The sequence below is a fragment of the Papio anubis genome, chromosome 1, assembly GCF_008728515.1.
Source record: "Papio anubis isolate 15944 chromosome 1, Panubis1.0, whole genome shotgun sequence".
NCBI lineage: Eukaryota > Metazoa > Chordata > Mammalia > Primates > Cercopithecidae > Papio > Papio anubis.
In genome coordinates this window covers 55,064,350-55,086,318 of record NC_044976.1, presented here as the reverse complement: position 1 = coordinate 55,086,318, position 21,969 = coordinate 55,064,350, and the positions used below count along the sequence as shown (strand labels likewise).

The following is a 21,969-nucleotide window of genomic DNA, read 5'->3' as shown; positions in this document are numbered from 1 at the left end:
ACATTTTTCCCCCATTTCTGCAAGGATACATACAGTCTACACCAGCATAAGGGAAACTCAAGAAAAGGGAATTGGTTTAGACCAGTTGCACAATGACATCTCTATAATGGTTTTCTCATATTTATTCTGCTTGGAACTTCTGAATCTGTGGCTTGAGGCATTTTATCAGTTTTAGAATACTTTCTGCCATTATCTCCTCAAATGCTGCCTCTGCCCCATTCGCTTTGTCCTCTTCTTCTGAAATTGTGTATTACCTACTGTATATGACCATCAGTGGTCTTGAATTCAAGATGACATTCATACCCCAGGATACAAAAGGTGGTAATGTTACATCAGTTTTACTTAGCTTTTTATGAGAACTTAGGACAGAAACACAGAAGTCAGGATGGCATAATCAAAAACATCTTCATCAGAAGTTCTTAAAATATTCAGTTGCTACTTCCATGCCTCCTCAATCACACAGGGGTACATGAAGTTGTGAAGGCCATATGAGTGGATACAGTATACTCCAGCATATACAAGCCTCAAACAAGAAATACTTCATATAATAAGCTCATTCTTGTAGCTTCTAAGCCTCCCACCAGGAGGTGCTTAAGTGTGAAGAGATACCTTAAAAGGGAACTGGAGGTCTGTTTCCCTGTAAGTTTTATGCTGGCAGAAATGGTGAATAATGTAGTCTCTTGGGAGTATAACATGTCCATTCGTAGTCCTCCCAGTCCAAATGCAGTTAACCAATCACAGGTCATTTTTACAATAAATATTGTTGTTTGGCAATAGAACTGATAAATCACATTTATCTTAGTCTATCTCCAGAGAAACTATATTAAAAGAAGGTAAACCTGGGGTTACTGTTTTACAGAAAAAGAAAAAAAAGGAGGCTTGCAATTAACTTTTTCTATATGGGTTCCAATAATACATGTATTAGACTTTTTGCTGGGTTCTCACATGTGTCTTATACTTTCTTTCCATCCTTTTACCTCTCTATCCTTCAGTCTGGATATTTTCTTCTGACCCATCATCTACTTCATGAATCCTCTCTTCAATGGAATCTAATCTGCTATTCATCATCTAAAGGATAATTCAATTATTGTATTTTTCAGTCCTAGAATTTCCTTTATTTTTTATAGATTCCAATCCTCTGCTAATATTCTCCACTTTAAACAAAAGTATCAGTTATTTTAAATCCTGTGTCTGATATCTTTACTCTCTGCATCTCCTACAAACCTGTTTCTATTATCCTCACCCTATCTCTTGGAATGCTGAACATTGTGTGTGAAAATCTATAGATGCTCTGACAGTTTTATTTTACCCCACAGAAGAAAGATAAGAGGCAGATCCATCTGGGATTAAGCTTATTCTAAGCAAGATATCCGTCTTCAGAGGGTTGCAACCAAAAACCCAACTGTTTATCAGACTCCCCTTGATAAACTGTGAACTTCAACTGTTGTCTCCCAAGACTCAAACTCTGCTTAGTTCTTCTGCCTTTTAGTCACTTCACATAGTCTGGATATTTGTCCTATCCAAATCTCACACTGAAATTTAATCTCCAGTGTTGGAGATGGGGCCTATTGGGAGACGTCTGGGTCATAGGAGAAGATCCCTCATGAACAAATGAACACTGGTAAAAATATTTTGCTTAAAATCCAGTATGACTAAACATAGCAAATACTTAATACATATTGATTGTATTATTCCATTAATTAAGGCTGGAAAAACTGAAATCAATTATGGAATACCATATAGTTACAACTTACACTCAAACACATTAAAAAAAAAAAAAAAGAAAGAGCTGGGCATGGTAGCTCATGTCTGTAATCTCAGCATTCTGGGAGGCCAGTATAGGTGGATCACTTGAGCACAGGAGTTTGAGACTACTCTGAACAATATAGTGAGACCCTGTCTCTACCAAAAATATATATATAATATATATAATGTATAGTAAGAAACAGTAAAATAAATTTTTTAAAATAAAATGAAAATAACTTATACTTATATTGCCCAAGTAAAACAAGCATTTAGAAAAAAAAGTATGGTATATTTAAAAATTTTAGATCTCTTATTTTACGACAGTCAGTTTTAACTTACCTTATAATTCATTTATAATTTAGAAACTGAGATGTTGAATAAGAACATACTGTTCTTGTTTTAATAGTATATATAATCTGAAGAAAAATGATTCTGAAAAAATGAAGTATATTAATAATATACTAACATTCAAAGTAAGAGACATATAGCAAGATTTTATAAATTATCTTTAATCATATAAAAGATTGTTTAAAAAGATCTAGTGGCAGATTAAAAAGAGAATTATGAATACTTTAAAAACAAAGGTACCACCCAAAGAAATACATAAAATTTATCAGAGGCAAACACTGCCAAACATAAGACACCACTTAAGCAAGAATACTGTTCCCTTGAAGGGGTGAAGAAGGCTTCTATTATTAGCAGAGATAACTGCCTGAAATTCTTTCCTTAATAACACCATACTAAAAATAAAAAGGTTAATCATATTTCAAAATAAACACATTGCTTTTCATATGCATTTCAATCACTTCAATAACAGAGAAAAATAAAAGCCTGATTTAAGGTTTACATTTCTCTTATATTTGTAGCTGATGAATACACTAGGTAGATTTGCTGTCATTTTTATAACATATTTAATGTTTTAAGGGTCCTATGCCAGCCACTTACGCATTATTTCTTAAAGGATTTGAGATTAGATCTTCCTGCTAGGTCAAATTAAATTATCCGCCTGGCTTCAAAAATTATTAATACTTCCTCTACAAAATATTTTCCCTATCATTGAGGAAACCACAGGAATCTCAGAAGAATAAATGGGGTGGTATTATTATTACAAAGCAGTACCAAATGCTTTCAAGAAAGCTAACATGGACCACAAGGTAAGTGGATATTTTGGGATTTTTTATAAAAAGCAGCAAGATAAAGCAGGGTTGTGTCAGCACGAAAAAGGGAGACAGTTCATGGAACTGAGGTAATTACCTCAATGTATGTTCGACCTACAAAATTCTTTCTAATTTATATGGATATGTTAAGAGAAAGTTTGGTAGAAAAGCATTTTTAGCTCTTTTTACCAAAAATGCTTTGGTAGAAAAGCATTTTTAGAGTGTATTATCTGTATTGAAAATATATGTATAGCCTCATTTTGGTTCTACTACAAGTGGACTATGACTTTAAAATGACCCATTCACACTAAATGCCATCTGCTGCCCACACTTACCCCCTTTCCAGCTTATGCCTCTTTCCTCCAAGAGTTTCTATGATGGATACCATGGGATCTGGAATACATACATACATATATATGTATACAAAATACATATAATGTGTTTGTGTATATGTCTTCAAGTGATATACAGGAGAGGGTGAAAAGTGAGCAGCTTCTGGAGAATTAGAGGTTCCTGAACATATTCATTTGCAGAAAGAAGACTCCAGTAAAACAAGACAGGAGGCAGTGAATTCTTCCCTCTCTCTCATCAATAAATTTCTGGTCTCAGAACCAGATCACAGATTATTCTCATAGTTCAGCTAATTGTGGATTTAAGTACATAATGGTGTCTACATACACAAAAGTACATAAGTACTTCTGAGTGCTTTTTCATCTACCTACATTTTCTCATGTACTTCTCACAACACTAGAAGAGAACATATGGTATTATTCCCTTTTTTAGATTGAGTTTGACCACATGGCTGGTTTATGACAAAACAAAGGTTCCACCCCACGTCTTCTAAGTCCAACATACTACAGAGAGTATATATACTATATCATGTTGCCTTTGTGGACATACTCGGAAACTAGCTACCATTTACAACATTGTTTCCTATTTAAAATACCCTTTGAAAGTCAAGCAACTGATTACACCAAATGAACGAAATCCATTCAGATATTAAGGACACAATTCAAAAATCATATAAATTATATATATATATATCAGCAAAAGAAACCTGAATAGCACATAATTCATTTACCTAATTGTTTGAGAGAATAATTCAACTGATTATAATTCAATCACTAATCTAGTATTTGAGAAGAAACATAGTTTCATTATTTGGAACCAATATTTAACACTTGTTTAGAATTTGAATAATTTCAAAAGTAAAATCAATTTACTGTGAATGTGTGTACATTCACTTTTATTTCACTATTAGTTCCATTTCATTCTTATTCATCTTCCATATTTGGGAAAAAACAAATTACATGACTTAGTCATAAAGGATATTGCTTTTAATATAAACATTAATAAGTATCATAAAGCACAGATGAAGTAGTCATTAAGAACTTTCTTCAACCTAGGCAACCACAAAACAGGGGCAGATTACTACAGCTCTATCTCAATGTTGGTGTGAGAACTGAAGGCATTTGAACGGAAAGTAAGTACTTCCTAACACAGGGTGCAGAACTTACCTACAATTACCATACATCTCACCATCTCCACAACAGTCTCATTTATCTGTATAGCATTTTATGTTTTCCAAAGCCATTTTATGTACCTCAACTCATTTGATCTTCATAACTATTCCAGAAAGTAGGCAGGCCAAGTATGATCATTGCCATATTACGAAGGAGAAAACAAAGGCTCAGCGTCTAATGGTTTTTCCCAAAGGTCAGATAACTAGTAGTAGAAATGGAATTAAATTCCAGAGCTAATACCTTCTTATACTAACGTTTTCTTCTAGAACATCAAATGATTTGTACAAGTTCTCTTTCATCTGGTTACTAAAGGTTACTGGCAATCGTTAGTCAAGATTACTTTTATATCAGTAAACACACTGAAATCACTAGTATTTCTAAGAAACATGGGTTAAAACTGGTAGAATTCAGCACATTTATAATAAGAAAGATTGAGGCATCAAATTAAATGTTGGAAACATAAAAATAAAAATGTTAATCATCTATATACGGCATTTCAAAAAACGTTATTTATCTCTAAATATGGACTAAAAGACATTTAAATCTTATTTTCTCAATTCTGATAAATATGAGCAGACATAGAAAATTATATCCCTGTAGGTTTGAAACTCAGAACATACTAGGCATTTTGACTTTATCGTCCATACAGCAGAGACTTTGCAGTCTGAGAACCCTGAATTTGATTGTTAGCTCTACCAGTTAATAGCACTGGAACCTTGGGCAAGTTACTTAAAGTATCTGTTTCTCAATTTCTTCATTTGTTAAATGGAGATAATACCAAACTTCGAGGATTACTCTGAGGAATAAAAAAACATCAAGTGCGTATATAGTACGGTTATTAGAATATAGTAACAACTTAATTTTATTGTACCTTTTATCACTGAAGTGTTGCAAATATGTTTCCTTTTCCCCTGTTCTACATTACATCTACATTTCAGATTCAGGAATTCCAATTTTCATTAACCAGGATGAATAATTACATACATCCATTTTGAGGAGTTAAATCTTTTAAAAATCGGTTTAATGATAGCTTTGTAAAGGACCTCACAGATTCGCTATTCCAGTGTTATCCTTTAGGAGGGGAAGAAAACAAGGACCAGGGAGTTTAAATTGGTCAGGGCTTCCACACTAGCACACAAGTCAGAAACAAATCCTAGTAAAGGACCAAAATACCACAGACATAACTTTTAGTTCCGTCAATTGATGGGACAGTTGTGTGAAATTTGATTTATCATTTAGGACTTGATATTTACATTTCAAAATAAGGTAACACTGTTCGCTTTTTTGTTTTGTTTTGGTTTGGTTTATCCTTCCTGTTATCTCAAAAACAAGTGGGGAATTAGTAAAATATTTACTTAATTTCTTGAAAGCAGTCTGTAGGCCACTCATGTAACTATTTGAAAAACAGAAAGGGTAACCTCTTGGTGAGACTTTGCTGACAAGAAAGAACCTAAGTATCCCTTGGTGAAAAATTCCAATGAAGAATAATTATTTCATAAACCACATATGGGTAAATGTATTTCTGGAGTAAAATGTTGAAAAAAAATTTGTTTAAATCATAAACCACATATATACCACTCCTCATCTTGAAAATGCAGGCTTCTTTTAAAATAAATAATTGGCATTATAATTTTTTTTCAACTGGTCTTTATATAACACAAACAACAGGACCATTCTAGAATTTCTATCACCTTTAGAGAAGTTAAATAAGAGATGAACAAGTCTAATTACAAGAGCTCTCTAACAGTTCTACCCTACCCAGAGTGAGAACCTAAACAACTCAATATAGATTTTTTGAGATGGAGTTCACCTTCACGCCCAGGCTGAGTGCAGTGGCCGGATCTCAGCTCACTGCAAGCCCGGCCCCGGTTTACGCCGCCATTCTCCTGCCTCAGCCTCCCGAAAGCAGCTGGGACTACAGGCGCTCTGCCACTCCGGCCTGCTAGTTTTTGTATTTTTTTTTTTTTGAGACAGACTCTCGCTTCTGTCACCAGGCTGAGTGCAGTGCCGGGATTCAGCTCACGGCAAGCTCCGGCCTGGTTCACGCCATTCTCCTGCCTCTCAGCCTCTCCCGAGTAGCTGGGACTACAGGCGCCCGCCACCGCTACCGCTAATTTTGTATTTTTAGTAGAGACGGGGTTTCACCGTGGTCTCATCTCTTGACTCAGGATCCGCTTCTGCCTCGCCTCCCAGTGCTGGGATTACAGGCGTGAGCCACCGGGCCATGCTTTTGTGGCTTTTAGTAGAGACGGGGTTTCACCGTGTTAGCAAGGATGGTCTCGATCTCCTGACCTCGTGATCCGCCCGTCTCGGCCTCCCAAAGTGCTGGGATTACAGGCTTGAGCCACCGCGCCCGGCTGAGAAAAATTTTTAGTAGATAAAAAGCATTACTTATAAACTCTGCCAGCCCATATAATCTGTTTCCAAAAACAATCCCCCAGCAATTTAATAATACAACAGACTAATGAAGGAGAAAATTTAAAACATTTTAAATAAGGCTTTATTAACAAATACAAAGATTTCCATATACTTTTAAAAAACAAATTAAAACTACTGCTATTAAAACTATTCCATTTTCAATTTTTGCTTTTTATACCTAACTTTGGTCCATAAATTGATATATCAACAACTGAAGTTAAAATGTCTTTATTTCCTTCTTTTATTTTTTTAAGATGGAGTCTCGCTCTGTCACCCAGGCTGTAGTGCAATGGCGCGATCTCGGCCCACTGCAACTTCTGCCTCCCGGGTGCAAGTGATTCTCCTGCCTCAGCTTCCCAAGTAGCTGGGATTACAGGCGCACACCATCACAGCAGGCTAATTTTTGTATTTTTAGTAGAGACGAGGCTTCACCATGTTAGGCAGGTTGGTCTCAAACTCCTGACCTCAAGTGATCCACCTACCTCAGCCTCCCAAAGTGCTGCGATTATAGGTGTGAGCCACTGTGCTTGGCTTAAAATTTCTAAATGTATAATTAGCATAACAGTCAAAGTTGGTCATGGTAGGACACACTTGTAATTCCAACACTGTGAGGCTGAGGCAGATAGATTGCTTAAGTCCAGAAGTTCGAGACCAGCCTGGCCAACACAGTCCCTAAAAAAGCTAATTCATAAACAAATAAATAAGAAAAAGAAAAAAAGTCAAGAGAGAAAGCACATAAGATGTTCCTTGCTTCTCCATTTCCATGTTTTTATAACCATTTGTCTGTCTGTCTATCTATCTATCTATCTATCTATCAATCAATCAATCAATCAATCAAAGACAGGGTCTCCCTATGCGCCCAGGCTGGTCTTGAACTCCTGGGCTCAAGGGATCCTCCTGCCTCGGTCTCCCAAAATGCTAGGATTACAGGCATGGACCACCACACCTGGCCAACCTTTTAAAATTAAATCATCTCCTATTAGCTTTTTTAGTAGAAATTCATTTTGCAATGTCTAAAATCTACAGCAATTAAAAATGCACCTGCTTTCAACAAAAACTGCTGGGACAATTGGTTATCCACCTGCAAAAAGTTTGTCTTACACCCTTATCTCACACCATACACAAGAATTAATTCAAAATAGATCACATAGTTAAATATAAGGGCTAAAATAATAAAATATTTACAAGAAAACATAAAAGAAAATCTTTGAGACTTGGGCTAGGCAAAGATTTCTTGCCTATGACATCAAGAGCATAGTCCATAAAATAATTTTAAAAACTAATAAATTGGATCCCATGAAAATTCAAAACTTTATACTTCAAAAGACACAAGAAAATGAAAAGACACAACAGACTGGAAGAAAATATTTGCGAAATATATCCATTAAAGGATCTGTATCCATAATTTACAAAGAATCCTCATAACTCAACTTATAGGATGACAAGCAACCCAATTAGAAAATGAACAAGAGATATAAACAGACATTTCATCAATGAAAATACACAAATGACTAGTAATTACATGAGACAATGTTCAACATCATTAGTCCTTAGGAAAATGTAAAATTAATGCCTCAATGAGATACTATTTCGCACCCACTAGAATGGCTGTAATAAATCAGGCAGACAATAACAAATGTTGGCAAAGATACTCAGAAAAGGGAACTTTCATACATCTTTGATGGGACTGTTATAAAATGGTGTGACCATTTAAAAGTGTGGCAGTTTCTCAAAAAGTAAAACATAAAACTATGATATGACCCAGCAATTCTACTTCTAGTTATCTACCCAAGCTATGTGCAAACATATGTCCACACAAAGACTTACACCTTACATGTGAATATTCATAATGCCATTATTTATAATAGCCCAAAACTTGAAACCATGACCATCAACTGGTTTTGTATAGAGAAAATGTGGTATATCCACACAATGGAATATTATTCAACTATAAAAAGGAACAAACTAATGACACATGCTCTGTCATGCGTGAATCTCAAAAGCATTTTTAAAGAAGCTAGACACAAAAGATGACATATTGAATGATCATGTTTATGAAGAAGTGCCTAGAAAAAGCAAATTTATAAAGGCAGAAAACAGATTAGTGATTTCCTGGGACTGAGGGTAGGAGAGAGATTAACTGTGATGGGTATAAGGAATCTTACTGTGGTGTCCTCAAATGTCCTAAAACTGATCTATAATGATGGTTGCAACATTTGGCAAAATTAGTAAAAATCATTGAATTGTACACTTAAAACGGATGAATCTCATATATAAAATATACCTAAATAAAGCTGTCTTCTTTTCTTTTTTTTTTTTTTTTTGAGATGGAGTCTTGCTCTGTCACCCAGGCTGGAGTGCAGTGACGCAATCTCGGCTCACTGCAATCTCTGCCTCCCGGGTTCAAGTGATTCTCCTGCCTCGGCCTCCTCAGTAGCTGGGATTACAGGTACCTGCCACCACGCTCAGCTAATTTTTGTGTTTTTAGTAGAGACGGGGTTTCGCCATGTTGGCCAGGTTGATCTCAAATTTCTGACCTCAACTGAACCATCCGCCTCAGCCTCCCAAAGTGCTGGGATTACAGGCATGAGCCACAGTTTAAAAAAAAAAAAAAAGACTTGTTTCACTTGTCCCTTGAAGAATTATATGAGTAACTGTAGATTGTAGCAGTTTCTATAATTTTTATTAAACAATTGTACTGATCATAATCTTGGATAGGAAACCATAGTATCACTTTTCAGAGGATCTAATACAGTGTTAGGAAAACTCCTTCAACTGGTTGTTCATTGGACAGAGGTTCTCCAGGAAAAGGATTTCTCATAAATCAAAGTTCTTTCTGTTTATATTTTAAGAAGCCAGTGCCTGGAAACAATTCAAAAGTACACACAAGAGATTTAAGTTGTCTTTGACAATGGACTGATTGATCTGATGGGTATTCTACTCTACATTCAGATTACAGTATACAAACTTAAAAAGACCAGCAAAAACTTTTAACACAATTTGAAAGGACATAGGGTTAAGTTATATAACTTTGAGAGTGTACATGTCCAAATGTCAAAGGCACTGTTTGCTTGAGCAACTGTATAATGTTGTAACACAATAGTCCTTAATAATGATACTAAATGACAAGTAACATTACAGGCTTACTGTATCCCTTACAATCCCTGGATCGTCCTGTATTCATCTTAAACACATTCTAACTATCCACTCTACTTATAAGGTCTTTCAAAAATAACCCAGGACTTCACAACCCTCACAGAACCGCAAAGAATTTTACAAACTTTTTAGGTCATTGCAAAAATACCACCTTGTCTGACCACCTTATTGAAAACTGCCAACCTCACAAAACTATCTTCCTTTCCCTGCTTCATTTTTCTCAGTAAAATTAAATATACCTTTTACATATATATTCTGATTACTGTCTGCCTTCCCCTACTAGAAAGCTCCACGAAAAGATCTGTTTTTTCCTTGCTGTATCCTCATTGCCTAGAACAGTGCCTACCACGCTGCAGGTGCTGAGTTTTTTTAACAAATGAATGGGTATTAAACACGTGCAAGAAAACAGGAGCTGATTCTTACCACAGGAATGAACAATGAGTCTCTTCTACTCATTCAACAGCCTTGACTTGGGGTTAAAATACGAATTTTACAAGGAAATAGAGACCTCAGAATAAAATTTCCAGATTGCCTACTCAGCATTTCTTCAGCAAAGAGGAAAAAAAAAAAAAGCCAATGTTTCACTTATAATTCTGGATTTACAACAAAGTATTTTTAATAAATAACTGTGTCTATTCTGGAGAGAAGGCAGGTTAATTAAATCCCATATGACTAATTAACAAAAAAGAAAACAAATGAAAGCTCAATACTTAACTATTCTTACTAGTTAACTTAACTCTAATAAAGTATAACATTTCAAAAGCAGCCTGTTTTCCTACACCCAAAATGGGATCCTATCTCCATGAAGACAGACCTTAGCAGAATATGCCTTAGCAGTCCTGACCTCCTCAACCTCAATCCTCCAAACACCAAGGAAACTTTTTCTCTCCCTTACCCTAGAAGTCTTCCCATAGCAATTTTACAAACACAACCACCTTCAGACCTCTCTGTTCTAATTAACCTCTGACCCAATCCAGCTGCATTCCAGCGTTTAACAACACCCCAGGAAGAAAGACTCACAACCTCTGGCCCCTGGAGCATCCCCCAAACAGTCACCCCCAACAACCGAGAGTCCTGGAACATGAAGGAATCTGGGGATGGCAGGGACCTCCCAGCAAGACCAGAATTGGAGGACATCTTAGACTTCACTCTGGTACTGCCCATTTCTGTGTGACCTTGGGCTTGTTACTCCATCTCTAGGGGTCTTAGTTTTCTCACCTTTAGGGTGAGGACAACATGTTGACCGAGTCACTGTAGGATTCAATGAGATCCCATGTAAAGCACCTAACAGGGCACCCGGCACGAAACGGCGCCTCAGTCCTCAGCGTGCATGATCCCCGCCCTGAGCCTACAGGCTCAGAGCTGGGAGGCGCCTCGTGGATAGAGTCCAATCTCCCGGTTTTGCAGAGGAGGACACTGAGGTCCAGAGAAGACAGAAGTGCCTTGCTCCAACCTCCGGAAAGGCGGATGGGCGCGGGACCTGGAACCCAGGACGCCCGTCTTCAGCCCACACCCCCGCCCTCTTTTCTGGACCCTGCGGGACCCGGGCGCCGGTGCCAGGCGAGGCGGTGCGCGCCACCCTCCCGGGGCCCCAGCTCCGCGCGGCCCGGGGCCGCTCCACCTGCCGCCGAGCCCCGCGCCCGCCCGAGGCCCGGGGCTCCCGCTTCTCCACCCGGCCTCCCGCAAGCCAGGCAGCTCGCACAGCGGTCCGGAGCGCGTACTCAACTCTTCACTTTGCCGAAGGTGCCGACGCCCAGCGTGTCGCCCAGCACGTAGTGTCCGATCTTCACCCGCCCGTCGTGCTTCTGCTTCTCAGCCATCTTCCGCGCGCGCGGCCTCGCTCCGCCGCCTGCCGCTCCGCGCCGCCGCCGCTGCCGCCGCCTACCCACAGTGCAGCGGGCCCTGCGGGCGGGGGGGGGCGGACCCCGAGCCGCGAGGGGCACGGGGCGGCGCGGGGTCCCGGGAGGGGGCGCTGGGCGCGCCGGGCCCAGGTGGGAAGCAACGGGCGAGCGGCGGGCGGGGCGGGGCCGAGGGAGGGAGCGCGCGGCGCCGGCTCCCGGGAGTGAGAGGCGCCGGCGGCAGAGCCAGAGGCAGCGACGGCGGGGGCTGGGGACGCGGGGCGCTGGGCGGGAGTGCGGGAGGGGCCGCGCCAGGTGCGCCGGGTCCGAGTGAGGGACGGATGCGGCAGGTGCTGCGAAGTGGGGTGGGCGAGGGTCCCGAGGGAGCCAGGGGGCCCTTTCTGAGGAAAACCGAAGGGGGTGAAAATGGGGGGTGAGGCTGGGGCCGGTTTCTAGGGAATGGAAAGACGTGGAAGTCAAACTGGAAGAAGAGACGAGCCTCGGGTGTGGGGAGCGAGGGGCTGTAAAAGGGAAGAGGCGGGAGGGGAGACTGCGGGAAGGGCCCTGGTCAAAAGGGCAGTGGCAGAAGAGCCTCTAGGAAGCCCCTCAGTTTCGTCTGAGGCTTTTGGATACAGGTCGCGGCACAGGGAGAACGCACGCAGCTCTGTGCGCTCTTGAATTGTCCTCCTCTACTTACTCTGTAATTCCCAATTAGTTTGTCCTGTAGATAGAAGAGACCCTCTCTGCCAGAGCTCTCAATTGTAACTAATTTGCCCACAGTTTTCCAAAAAATCTCAGTCACGGTATTTGCTCGAGTGTATTTTAGCACATGCTTATATAAATAAGTAGTTTTACCACGCGCTTATATAAACATATAGTACCGAAATGTGATACAGCTGTATAAGAGGGAAATGGGAAAGACGTGGAAAGGCAAACAACATTCTACCCACAGAAAGTAAAATACGTGAGCGACAGAGGAATTGTGAAGGGCGAGGCCAATACAAGGCCACATATTAAAGGAAGAATAAATGTGATATAGAAGTGAAAAGAGTGGTAAGAGGAAATTAGAAGCATGATGCCTAGGTAGCGTGTTCAAAGACTGACCTCGCCACGCCCGCCCCCCAAAAAAGAAAAAAGACTGGCAAAGAATTAGGTAATAAAGTGATTATCTCTGCCTCCCTTCTTTCCCGCCCTTCCTTCCCTCCTTTCCTTCCTTCATGTTGTCCCATTCTTTAATGTTGTTCCGTATTTCAGTGATTAAAGTTTATTTGCTTCTCACCACACACACAAAAAGATTCATATACGTTTGTTAATTAGCTTGACATAGACATTCCACAATATGTATTTCAAAACATATACATACTAAATATATACAATTTTTATTTGCCAAAGAAAAAATTTTAAAACTAAAAAAAAATTGCTGTTTGGGGATAAGTAATTAAGGATTAGTCAGACATTTATAGCACTGCATGCCAGTAGAGTTTCAAGGTCACATTCCTCAAACATGAAGTCTCTTGAACACTGTTTATATGTAAATTGAAATGTATTGATAAAAAAGAATAGGACACAACAAAATTTTGTTTTCTGAGAAGTACTAAATATAGAAATTTCAAACATTCATTCTCATCCAAACATCAAGACAATCTGATGAGAGATGATCACAGCTTATAAATTATAGATATCACAGCTGTTAAACAGAGGCTATTTTTGTTCATTCTTCAGATCATCTTTCTTGCTGACAAGAAGTATCATTTAGGAATCACTCTACCTAGCTGGCAATTTTGAGAAAATAGCCAGTTATTTTTGTGCTGAGCTTTCATCTGGTTAAGGGTCATTCCTTCAGTATTCAAGTGAGTAAGAAAAGCCCTATTCTGCTTTTGCCGTATGAGATGTATATGTCTTCTGCTCTAATATCCCGTTAAAAGGTGTTGAAAAGTCTTAGATTGCTTTCTTGAAGCTACATTAAGACGAACTGTAAATTGAGAATTTAAAGCATTTCATACTGTCTTAACTATTTGTTATTAAATAGTGTAAATTAAAGTATTATACACTTCATAACAATGATTCTTACATAGTCATTGTGGACTACCTTATAGTTTTGTTACTATCTGAAACATCTATGATACTTTGTTGATTAAGAAGTTCATTTAAACACAATTATCTCATTTAATTTTCATAAAAGAAAGATTATTATTCCCATTTTATAGATGATAAAATTTAGTTTTTCCCTTTCTGATTTTCCCAGGGCTAAAAAGTGGCAGAGTCAGAACTTATACCCAGTTCTGACGTGTCCTTCAGTCTGCCTAATATACTGCAGCTGCCTATACAAAAAGAACGTATGGTGCTCTAAGAAAGTTAAAAATGGTCACAGTTGTGATTCCATTTTCATATTTTTTTATTTCTTGGGCAGTCCAATAATATATCCTACAAATTTGTAAGTATTTAAACTACTTTTTGTTGCTTTTCTGACTTCTATTTAGAGGAAAGGTTGAATGCTAAGTGGGTAAGAAGGACAACTCTTGGTGCAGCACTCAGCCCTCTGTTGTCCTGCACACTTCAGATAAGGTTCCATATTTGCCTCTTCCTACTCAGCAACAGAAAACCCGACAGTTAATCAGACTAGATCTCCTTAAGAGTCATGCCCCTTGGAGGTCTCACCCCTAAAGATGTTCTGGTAAATGCAATGTTCCCATTTCATTATCTTCCAATGAAGGTTTCACACCGCTATTGTTTAGTACCAGTTTCTAAGACCGGTGCCCCAGAGAGGTGTTCAGTTCTTGGCGCTGGTCCAACTATTACTGCTTTACCCTCCTACTTCTGAAACTTTGGGGTCATTTTACCTTCAAATATTCTAAAATAAATCCTAAATAGTACATTAATGCAAGATCACTAAACTAATATACTATACTAGATACCATTGATTTTATCAGTAACCAATTCTTTCAAGTCTTTGCTCAGTCACCTTCTTGGTGAATCCTACTCTGGCCACCCTATTTAAGTTGCAGTTTCTTTTCTTTCTTTTCTTTTTCTTTCTTTTTTTTTTTTTTTTAGAGTCAGGGTCTCACTATGTCACCCAGGCTGGTCTCAAACTCCTGGACTCAAGTGATTCTCCTGCCTCAGCCTCCCAAAGGACTGAGATTACAGGTGTGAGCCACCGCACCAGGCCTAAATTGCAGTTTTATCTCACTCATGCTCCCTGCCCTGCACTCTCCGTCCCCTGACCCTCCTCAACTTTTTTACATAGCACTAGCCATCTAACATACTATTTAATTTACATGCTTATTATATTTTTGTCTGTTTCTCCCCATTAGAATCTAAACTTCACAAAAGAAGAGAGGACTTTTTTCTCTATATTGTTCACTGATGTATCCTTAGCTCCTGGGACAGTGCCTGACAAAACATAGACATCCAAACAGATTCAAAGAGTGTGGCACCTGAAGTTTATTCAGTATGGGGGAACCTCTTTAAGGGGGAAAAAATGCAAAATTGGGTATGAAAGTATTTGAACTGAAAAACAACCATCTAGAAATTTATAAAAGCTGACAAATGCCACAAACATCCCCAAATCCAGAAAAATAACAATATTTTTATAAATTAATTATCCAATATACCTCTATAATACCTGTTTTCTGCATTTTCCGGATGTATACTCTTTGATTACCTCTTTATATTTTGTAAATTTTTAAATAGAATAGAAAGATAATTCTGACATTAAGCATGATTCATTGTTTTTCATTACACGTTTCTTTTTAGGTTTTCCAGTGTACATGTTTAATATAGCTAATACAGAATTTATCAATTCTATTATCATATACATTATACATACATATAGATATATACATATATGTATTTATATGTATTTTTTTACATATTATATATGCAAATGATATGTTCATATCCCACTTGCTGTTTCTGGAGCCTAGTGGAACCTGGTATATCATTCCAAAAATATTTGCTAAATTGAATTTTAGAAAGGGTTAGTTATTAAGTTAGAGAATCAAGTAACAACAATACAGGGAAGAGTGCAGTTTTATCTTATGTATACACATATTAAAGGCAAAGCATAATTTTACATCTCAGCACAGCAGTCATTAGTGAGGTTAGAGAGGCATGAGTTAGCACCTCTGAAGTCTATAGATTCATGATATAGGGCTTCTATGGTTGTCTCCAATTTAAAATAAAAAAGTTGGACACTCGATGAATAATAAAGGATGTTTATGGTATTTTATAGGAAGTACAAGCTCAATAATTACATTTTTAAAATTTTGTGTGAAAAACTTCAAACATACACAAAAGTAGAGTAACATAAATAACCTTAGCATCTGTGATGATCAACATTGTCATCATTTACCAATCTATCTCTGCACTTTTTAAATTTATTTTCTGGAGTATTTTAAAGTAAATAACCAGATTATTTCGCTGGCAAATACTTCAGTATATAGGTCTAACAGATAAGCACTTCTTTTTAACACAGCCATACTACTACTATCATATCTAACAAAATTAACACTAATTCCTTACTGTTATGAAATACCCACTCTGTGGTGAATATCCCTTGATTGTCTCAGGAATGTAGTTTTACAACTGGTTTATGCTAATCAGGATCAAAAAAAGTCACACTTACCATTTTGTCAATACATCTCTTTTAATATACAGTGTTTTCTCCTCCCACTCTTTTTTAAAAATGTCATGTATTTGTTGAAACATCGAATCATTTTAACTGTTGAATAGCCCAATCTTGTTGGATTTATCTGAACAATTATTCATGATCACAAGAGGTAGTAGAAAAAGCTCAGTATTTAGAATAAAAAATCATGGCCTGGTGCAGTGGCTCACACCTGAAATCCCAACACTTTGGGAGGCTGAGGCAGGTGGATCTCTTGAGTCCAGGAGTTCAAAACCAGCCTGGGCAACATGGTGACAACCTGTCTCTACAAAAAATAGCTGGGCTGGTGGTGTGCGTCTGTAGTCCTAGCTACTAGGGAGGCTGAGGTGGGTGGATCACCTGAGCCTGGGAGGCAGAGATTGCAGTGAGCCAAGATCACAGCATTGCATTTCAGCCTGGGCAACTGAGCAAGACCCTGTCTCAAAATTATATATATAATTAAATATGTGTATATACATATATACATATATATGTATATATGTATGTCTCTATACAGATGTATACATATATGTATATATGTGTATATATGTATATATGCTAAATTGAATTTAGCATATATATACTCTATATGTATATACATTATCTGTGTGTATATATTTGTACATGTGTATATATATCCTGAGTTCATGTTCCATCTTAGCCTCTTAGCAGTATGTCCTTAAACAGATCTTTTCACTTCTTATTGGTAAAACTAATAGTGTTGAACTAGACTATAAAGTACTAAGGTACTTTTCAGTTGTTGAGACATTCAACTCCCAAACTCCACTTCCTGTTTTAGAGTTGAACAATAGAGGGAAAAAGATAGAGTAATTACTGTAAAGTATTGTAGGTCACTGTCCAAGGTATCTCAACAAACTGATCTTGCCACATTATTTTCCCTATACACAGTTTATCTCCTAATATTTGTCATCATTGGTTTGTAAGGTTGAGATAATACTATTACAGGCCTAGCCCCCTTCAAAGAGATAAGTAGATATGCGTGACAGTACTTGAAACCCTTTAAAGGAAATGTAATAAATGATTTTGAGGTGGTATTTTTAGCAGGTACCCTAGTAACAAATATTATACTTAACATAATCCATTTTCATTTTCTGACTGAGTACATTTCTAAATTGCTTCGATATGAGTCAACATTATAATTTTCAGTGCAGCTGAGGAAAAAAAAAAAGCATTTTGGATCAGACTTCCTTCATGAGCAGATGCATTAATTGGAATAACAAAGGTTGTTTGCTTTGCTGTATAAATATTATGGATCTGACAGCACTTTTAGAATCTTGCTTTCATGTGTGTATTGACAGCTTGTCTGAAAAAAGCTCAAATACACTTTTAGATCAGTTAAATCAATTATTTCCCTCCTGGCATGGATTCAGTGACTATCTGTACTGAATACTTTTGAACTGGTGACGTTTGGGTAAGGAGATACCAATGTCACCTTGAGTTGATTACCATCTCTGTTATGGCTGTCCATTAGAATTAAAACAACCCCTGACAAAACTATGTAATATACATATTATTTGAAACCTTTTATAATACTTTTAATGACCTCAAGTGGGTGTTAATGCTTTGGCTGTTGGCACAATCCTGTTAACATTAACTACTAAGCTTTGACATGATTAATACAAACTTAAGATAAATTAGGTAATTTCAAGTTCTAAATGCTCTATAAATAATAAACTAATTCTCCTTCCAAGAATAAAGACCTTAACAAATAATGAGATAATTCAATTTCTTTTTTTAATTTGTATGTAGGCTTAGACTAGGTACCCTTTCAAGACTCTGGGGTTTCAATTCTGTAAAATTCTGTTAATAGTTTTAAAAAGCATTAATTAATAAACTTTTCACCCTCTACTTTTAAAATATTGAAATGTTTTTAAATTGTTACACAACTAGCTATTCCACAGATAAAAGGTTTCTAGATTCTCTGAGTATATCATTGCTTTGTTCTAAGTACATTCATTTATTGAACAAAGATATATTGAATACCTGCTGAGTGCACACTACTCTTCTAGGCACTGGGAATGTAGCAATGAACAAAACAGTATAGCCTATCTTATTTACCACTTATAATGGTAGTTTTTGTTAGAGAAAAGAATTATTCATGACACTTATTAAAGACAGTAAGGCAGACTTTATTTGGGACTATTGTGATAGTTATAGGACCTCCTGCAATGAGGTTTTGCAGTAGGAGAGAGAAATTGGGCTTAACTCCAAATACAACAAAGAAAAGTAGAGATTTATAGCCAAGGAGGAGGAACAAGATGTGTTGATGAATGGAAAATTACTAGGAGGGTGGGGTAATTCTTTGCTAAACTGACCTAACAGGATTCTTGCTGAAGGCAGGCCAGGGTGATCAGCTATTACCCAGGGAATGGTGTGGGGATGAGAAATTTGGTTAGCTATCAAGAGTGGTCAGGTAGTGAGGGTGGGGAATTTTGGCTAAATTGACTTAGCAGAATTCTTGCCAAAACTGGGCTCTTGAAGACATGCCCAAGGCCAGGACCTAGTGGGTCAGAGGAGTCTGACTAGAGTTAGGTCAAGAAAAGAGTGTTTTGTGGCATTCTACTGAAAGAACCAGAAAATAAAGAGTCAAATAAATATATAATATAATGTAAGGTTAGTGATAAGTGCTGTGAAGGAAAAGCAGAATAAATGAATACAGAGATGAAAATGGGAATGGGGGAGGGTTGCGCAGGCATTTTATATAGATTGTCAGAAAGTCTTTCTGAGAATGTAGCATCTGAGAATTATGTACAGGAAGGAGCCACTGAAATAGTTGGGGTAGGAGCATTCCAGGCAGAAGAAATAGTAAGTGCAACGGTCCTGAGACAGTGCTAAAAGCATATTGGTGGAACAGGAAGGTTAATGTGTCCAAATTGGTGTGTACAAGTAGGAGAATGAGGGAGTTTGTAGTTAGAATGCCTATAGCTAGATTATGCTGGGTAAGCTGTATTGAAACCTTTAGATGTTTTTAAAAAGTGTGGTCAAATATATTCTGAGAATTTTTGAACAGGAGAGTGACATGATATGAATTATAAACTTAAAGATGGCTCTAGATGGCTGTGTGGAAGAGAGTCTAAAGGGTCAAAAGTGTAAGCAAAATAACTAATTTAGAGACTATTGAAGTAGACCAGATGAATGCAGACAGTAGCTTACACTAGGATGGTAGCAGTGAAAATGGTGAGAGGCATTCAGATTTGACATAAAGATTTTGAAGTTAACACCAAGAGATTTTGCTGGTGGTTAGATGAAAAGTGTGCAAAGAATCAAAAAAGAGAAATCAAAGACTTGGATTTGTGGCCCATACAATGAGATGAATAAGAGTGCCATAGACTGAAATGCCAAAGACTTTATGAGAAATAAGCTGGGGGGAAAGAAGGGAGGTTGCAGGACAAAATTTTGATCTGACCATGCTAAGTTTGAGACACTTAAGAGCAATCCCAAAGGACACACCAAGTAGGTAGTTGGTGACCAGAGTGAAGAGGCCCAGACTCAAAAATGTAAGTTTCAAAATCATTAGCATTCAGGGAAGAGGCCCAAACTCAAAATGTAATTTTCAAAATCATTAGCATATATCCCACAGGACTGGAGATCCCTTAGGAAGTGAATGTTGACAGCAAAAGGAAGAGACTTCAGGGCTGAACCATCCCAGACTTAGAGACCTATAAAAGGAAGAGGATCGGCTGGGCTCAGTGACTCATGTCTATAATCCCAGCACTTTGGGAGGCTGAGGCGGGTGGATCACGATTTCAGGAGATCGAGACCATCCTGGCTAACACCGTTAAACCCCGTCTCTACTAAAAATACAAAAAATTAGCCGGACGTGGTGGCGGGCGCCTGTAGTCCCAGCTACTTGGGAGGCTGAGGCAGGAGAATGGCGTGAACCCGAGAGGCGGAGCTTGGAGTGAGCTGAGATCACACCACTGCACTCCAGCCGGGGCGACAGACCGAGACTCTGGCTCAAAACAAACAAACAAACAAACAAACAAACAAACAAAAAAGGCTACAGTAACCAAAACAGCGTGGTACTGGTACCAAAACAGAGATATAGACCAATGAAACAGACTAGAGCCCTGGGAAATAATACCACACATCTACAACCATCTGATCTTTGACAAACCTGACAAAAGCAAGAAATGGGGAAAGGATTCCCTATTTAGTAAACGGTGCTGGGAAAACTGGCTAGCCGTATGTGGAAAGCTGAGACTGGATCCCTTCCTTACACTTTATTCAAAAATTAATTCAAGATGTATTAAAGACTTAAATGTTAGACCTAAAACCATGAAAAACCCTAGAAGAAAACCTAGGCAATACCATTGAGGACACAGGCATGGGCAAGGACTTCATGACTAAAACACCAAAAGCAATGGCAACAAAAGCCAAAATTGACAAATGGGATCTAATGAAAATAAAGAGCTTCTGCACGGCAGAAGAAACTACCATCAGAGTGAACAGGCAACCTACGGAATGGGAGAAAATTTTTACAATCTGCCCATCTGACAAAGGGTTAATATCCAGAATCTATAAAGAAGTTAAACAAATTTTCAAGAAAAAATCAAACGACCCCATCAAAAAGTAGGCAAGGGATATGAACAGACACTTCTCAAAAGAAGACATTTATGCAGCCAACAGACACATGAAAAAATGCTCGTCATCACTGGCCATCAGAGAAATGCAAATCAAAACCACAATGAGATACCATCTTACACCAGTTAGAATAGTGATCATTAAAAAGTCAGGAAACAACAGTGCTAGAGAGGATGTGGAGAAATAGGAACACTTTTACATTGTTGGTGGGACTGTAAACTAGTTCAACTATTGTGGAAGACAGTGTGGCGATTCCTCAAGGATCTAGAACTAGAAATACCATTTGACCCAGCCATCCCATTACTAGGCATATACTCAAAGGATTACAAATCATCCTGCTATAAAGATACATGCACATGTATGTTTATTGTGGCACTATTCACAATAGCAAAGACTTGGAACCAACTCATATGTCCATTGATGATAGACTGGATTAAGAAAATGTGGCACACATACACCATGGAATACTATGCTGCCATAAAAAAGGATGAGTTCATGTCCTTTGTAGGGACATGGATGAAGCTAGAAACCATCATTCAGAGCATACTATCGCAAGGACAGAAAACCAAACACCACATGTTCTCACTCATAGGTGGGAATTGAACAATGAGAACACTTGGACACAGGGTGGGGAACATCACGCACCGGGGCCTGTCGTGGGGTAGGGGGAGTGGGGAGGGATAGCATTAGGAGATATACCTAATGTAAATGATGAGTTAACAGGTGTAGCACACCAACATGGCACATGTATACATATGTAACAAGCCTGCACATTGTGCACATGTACCCTAGAACTTAAAGTATAATAATAAAAAATTAAAATAAAATAAATAAATAAATTTTAAAAAAGGAAGAGGATCCTGAAAAGAAATATCCGCTAA

At 38.1% G+C, this 21,969-nt stretch overlaps 1 protein-coding gene across 1 annotated transcript in view; it reads right to left on the bottom strand.

Moving 5' to 3' along the window:
- PRKAA2 (protein kinase AMP-activated catalytic subunit alpha 2) overlaps positions 1-11,905 on the bottom strand; it is a 67,015-nt gene extending 55,110 nt beyond the window's left edge. Inside the window, exon 1 of the mRNA XM_003891950.3 lies at positions 11,727-11,905. Coding sequence (XP_003891999.1) covers positions 11,727-11,820 — 94 coding nt within the window. The 5' untranslated portion in view covers positions 11,821-11,905. The remainder of the gene's footprint in view (positions 1-11,726) is intronic.
- Between the last annotated feature and the right edge of the window lie 10,064 nt (positions 11,906-21,969).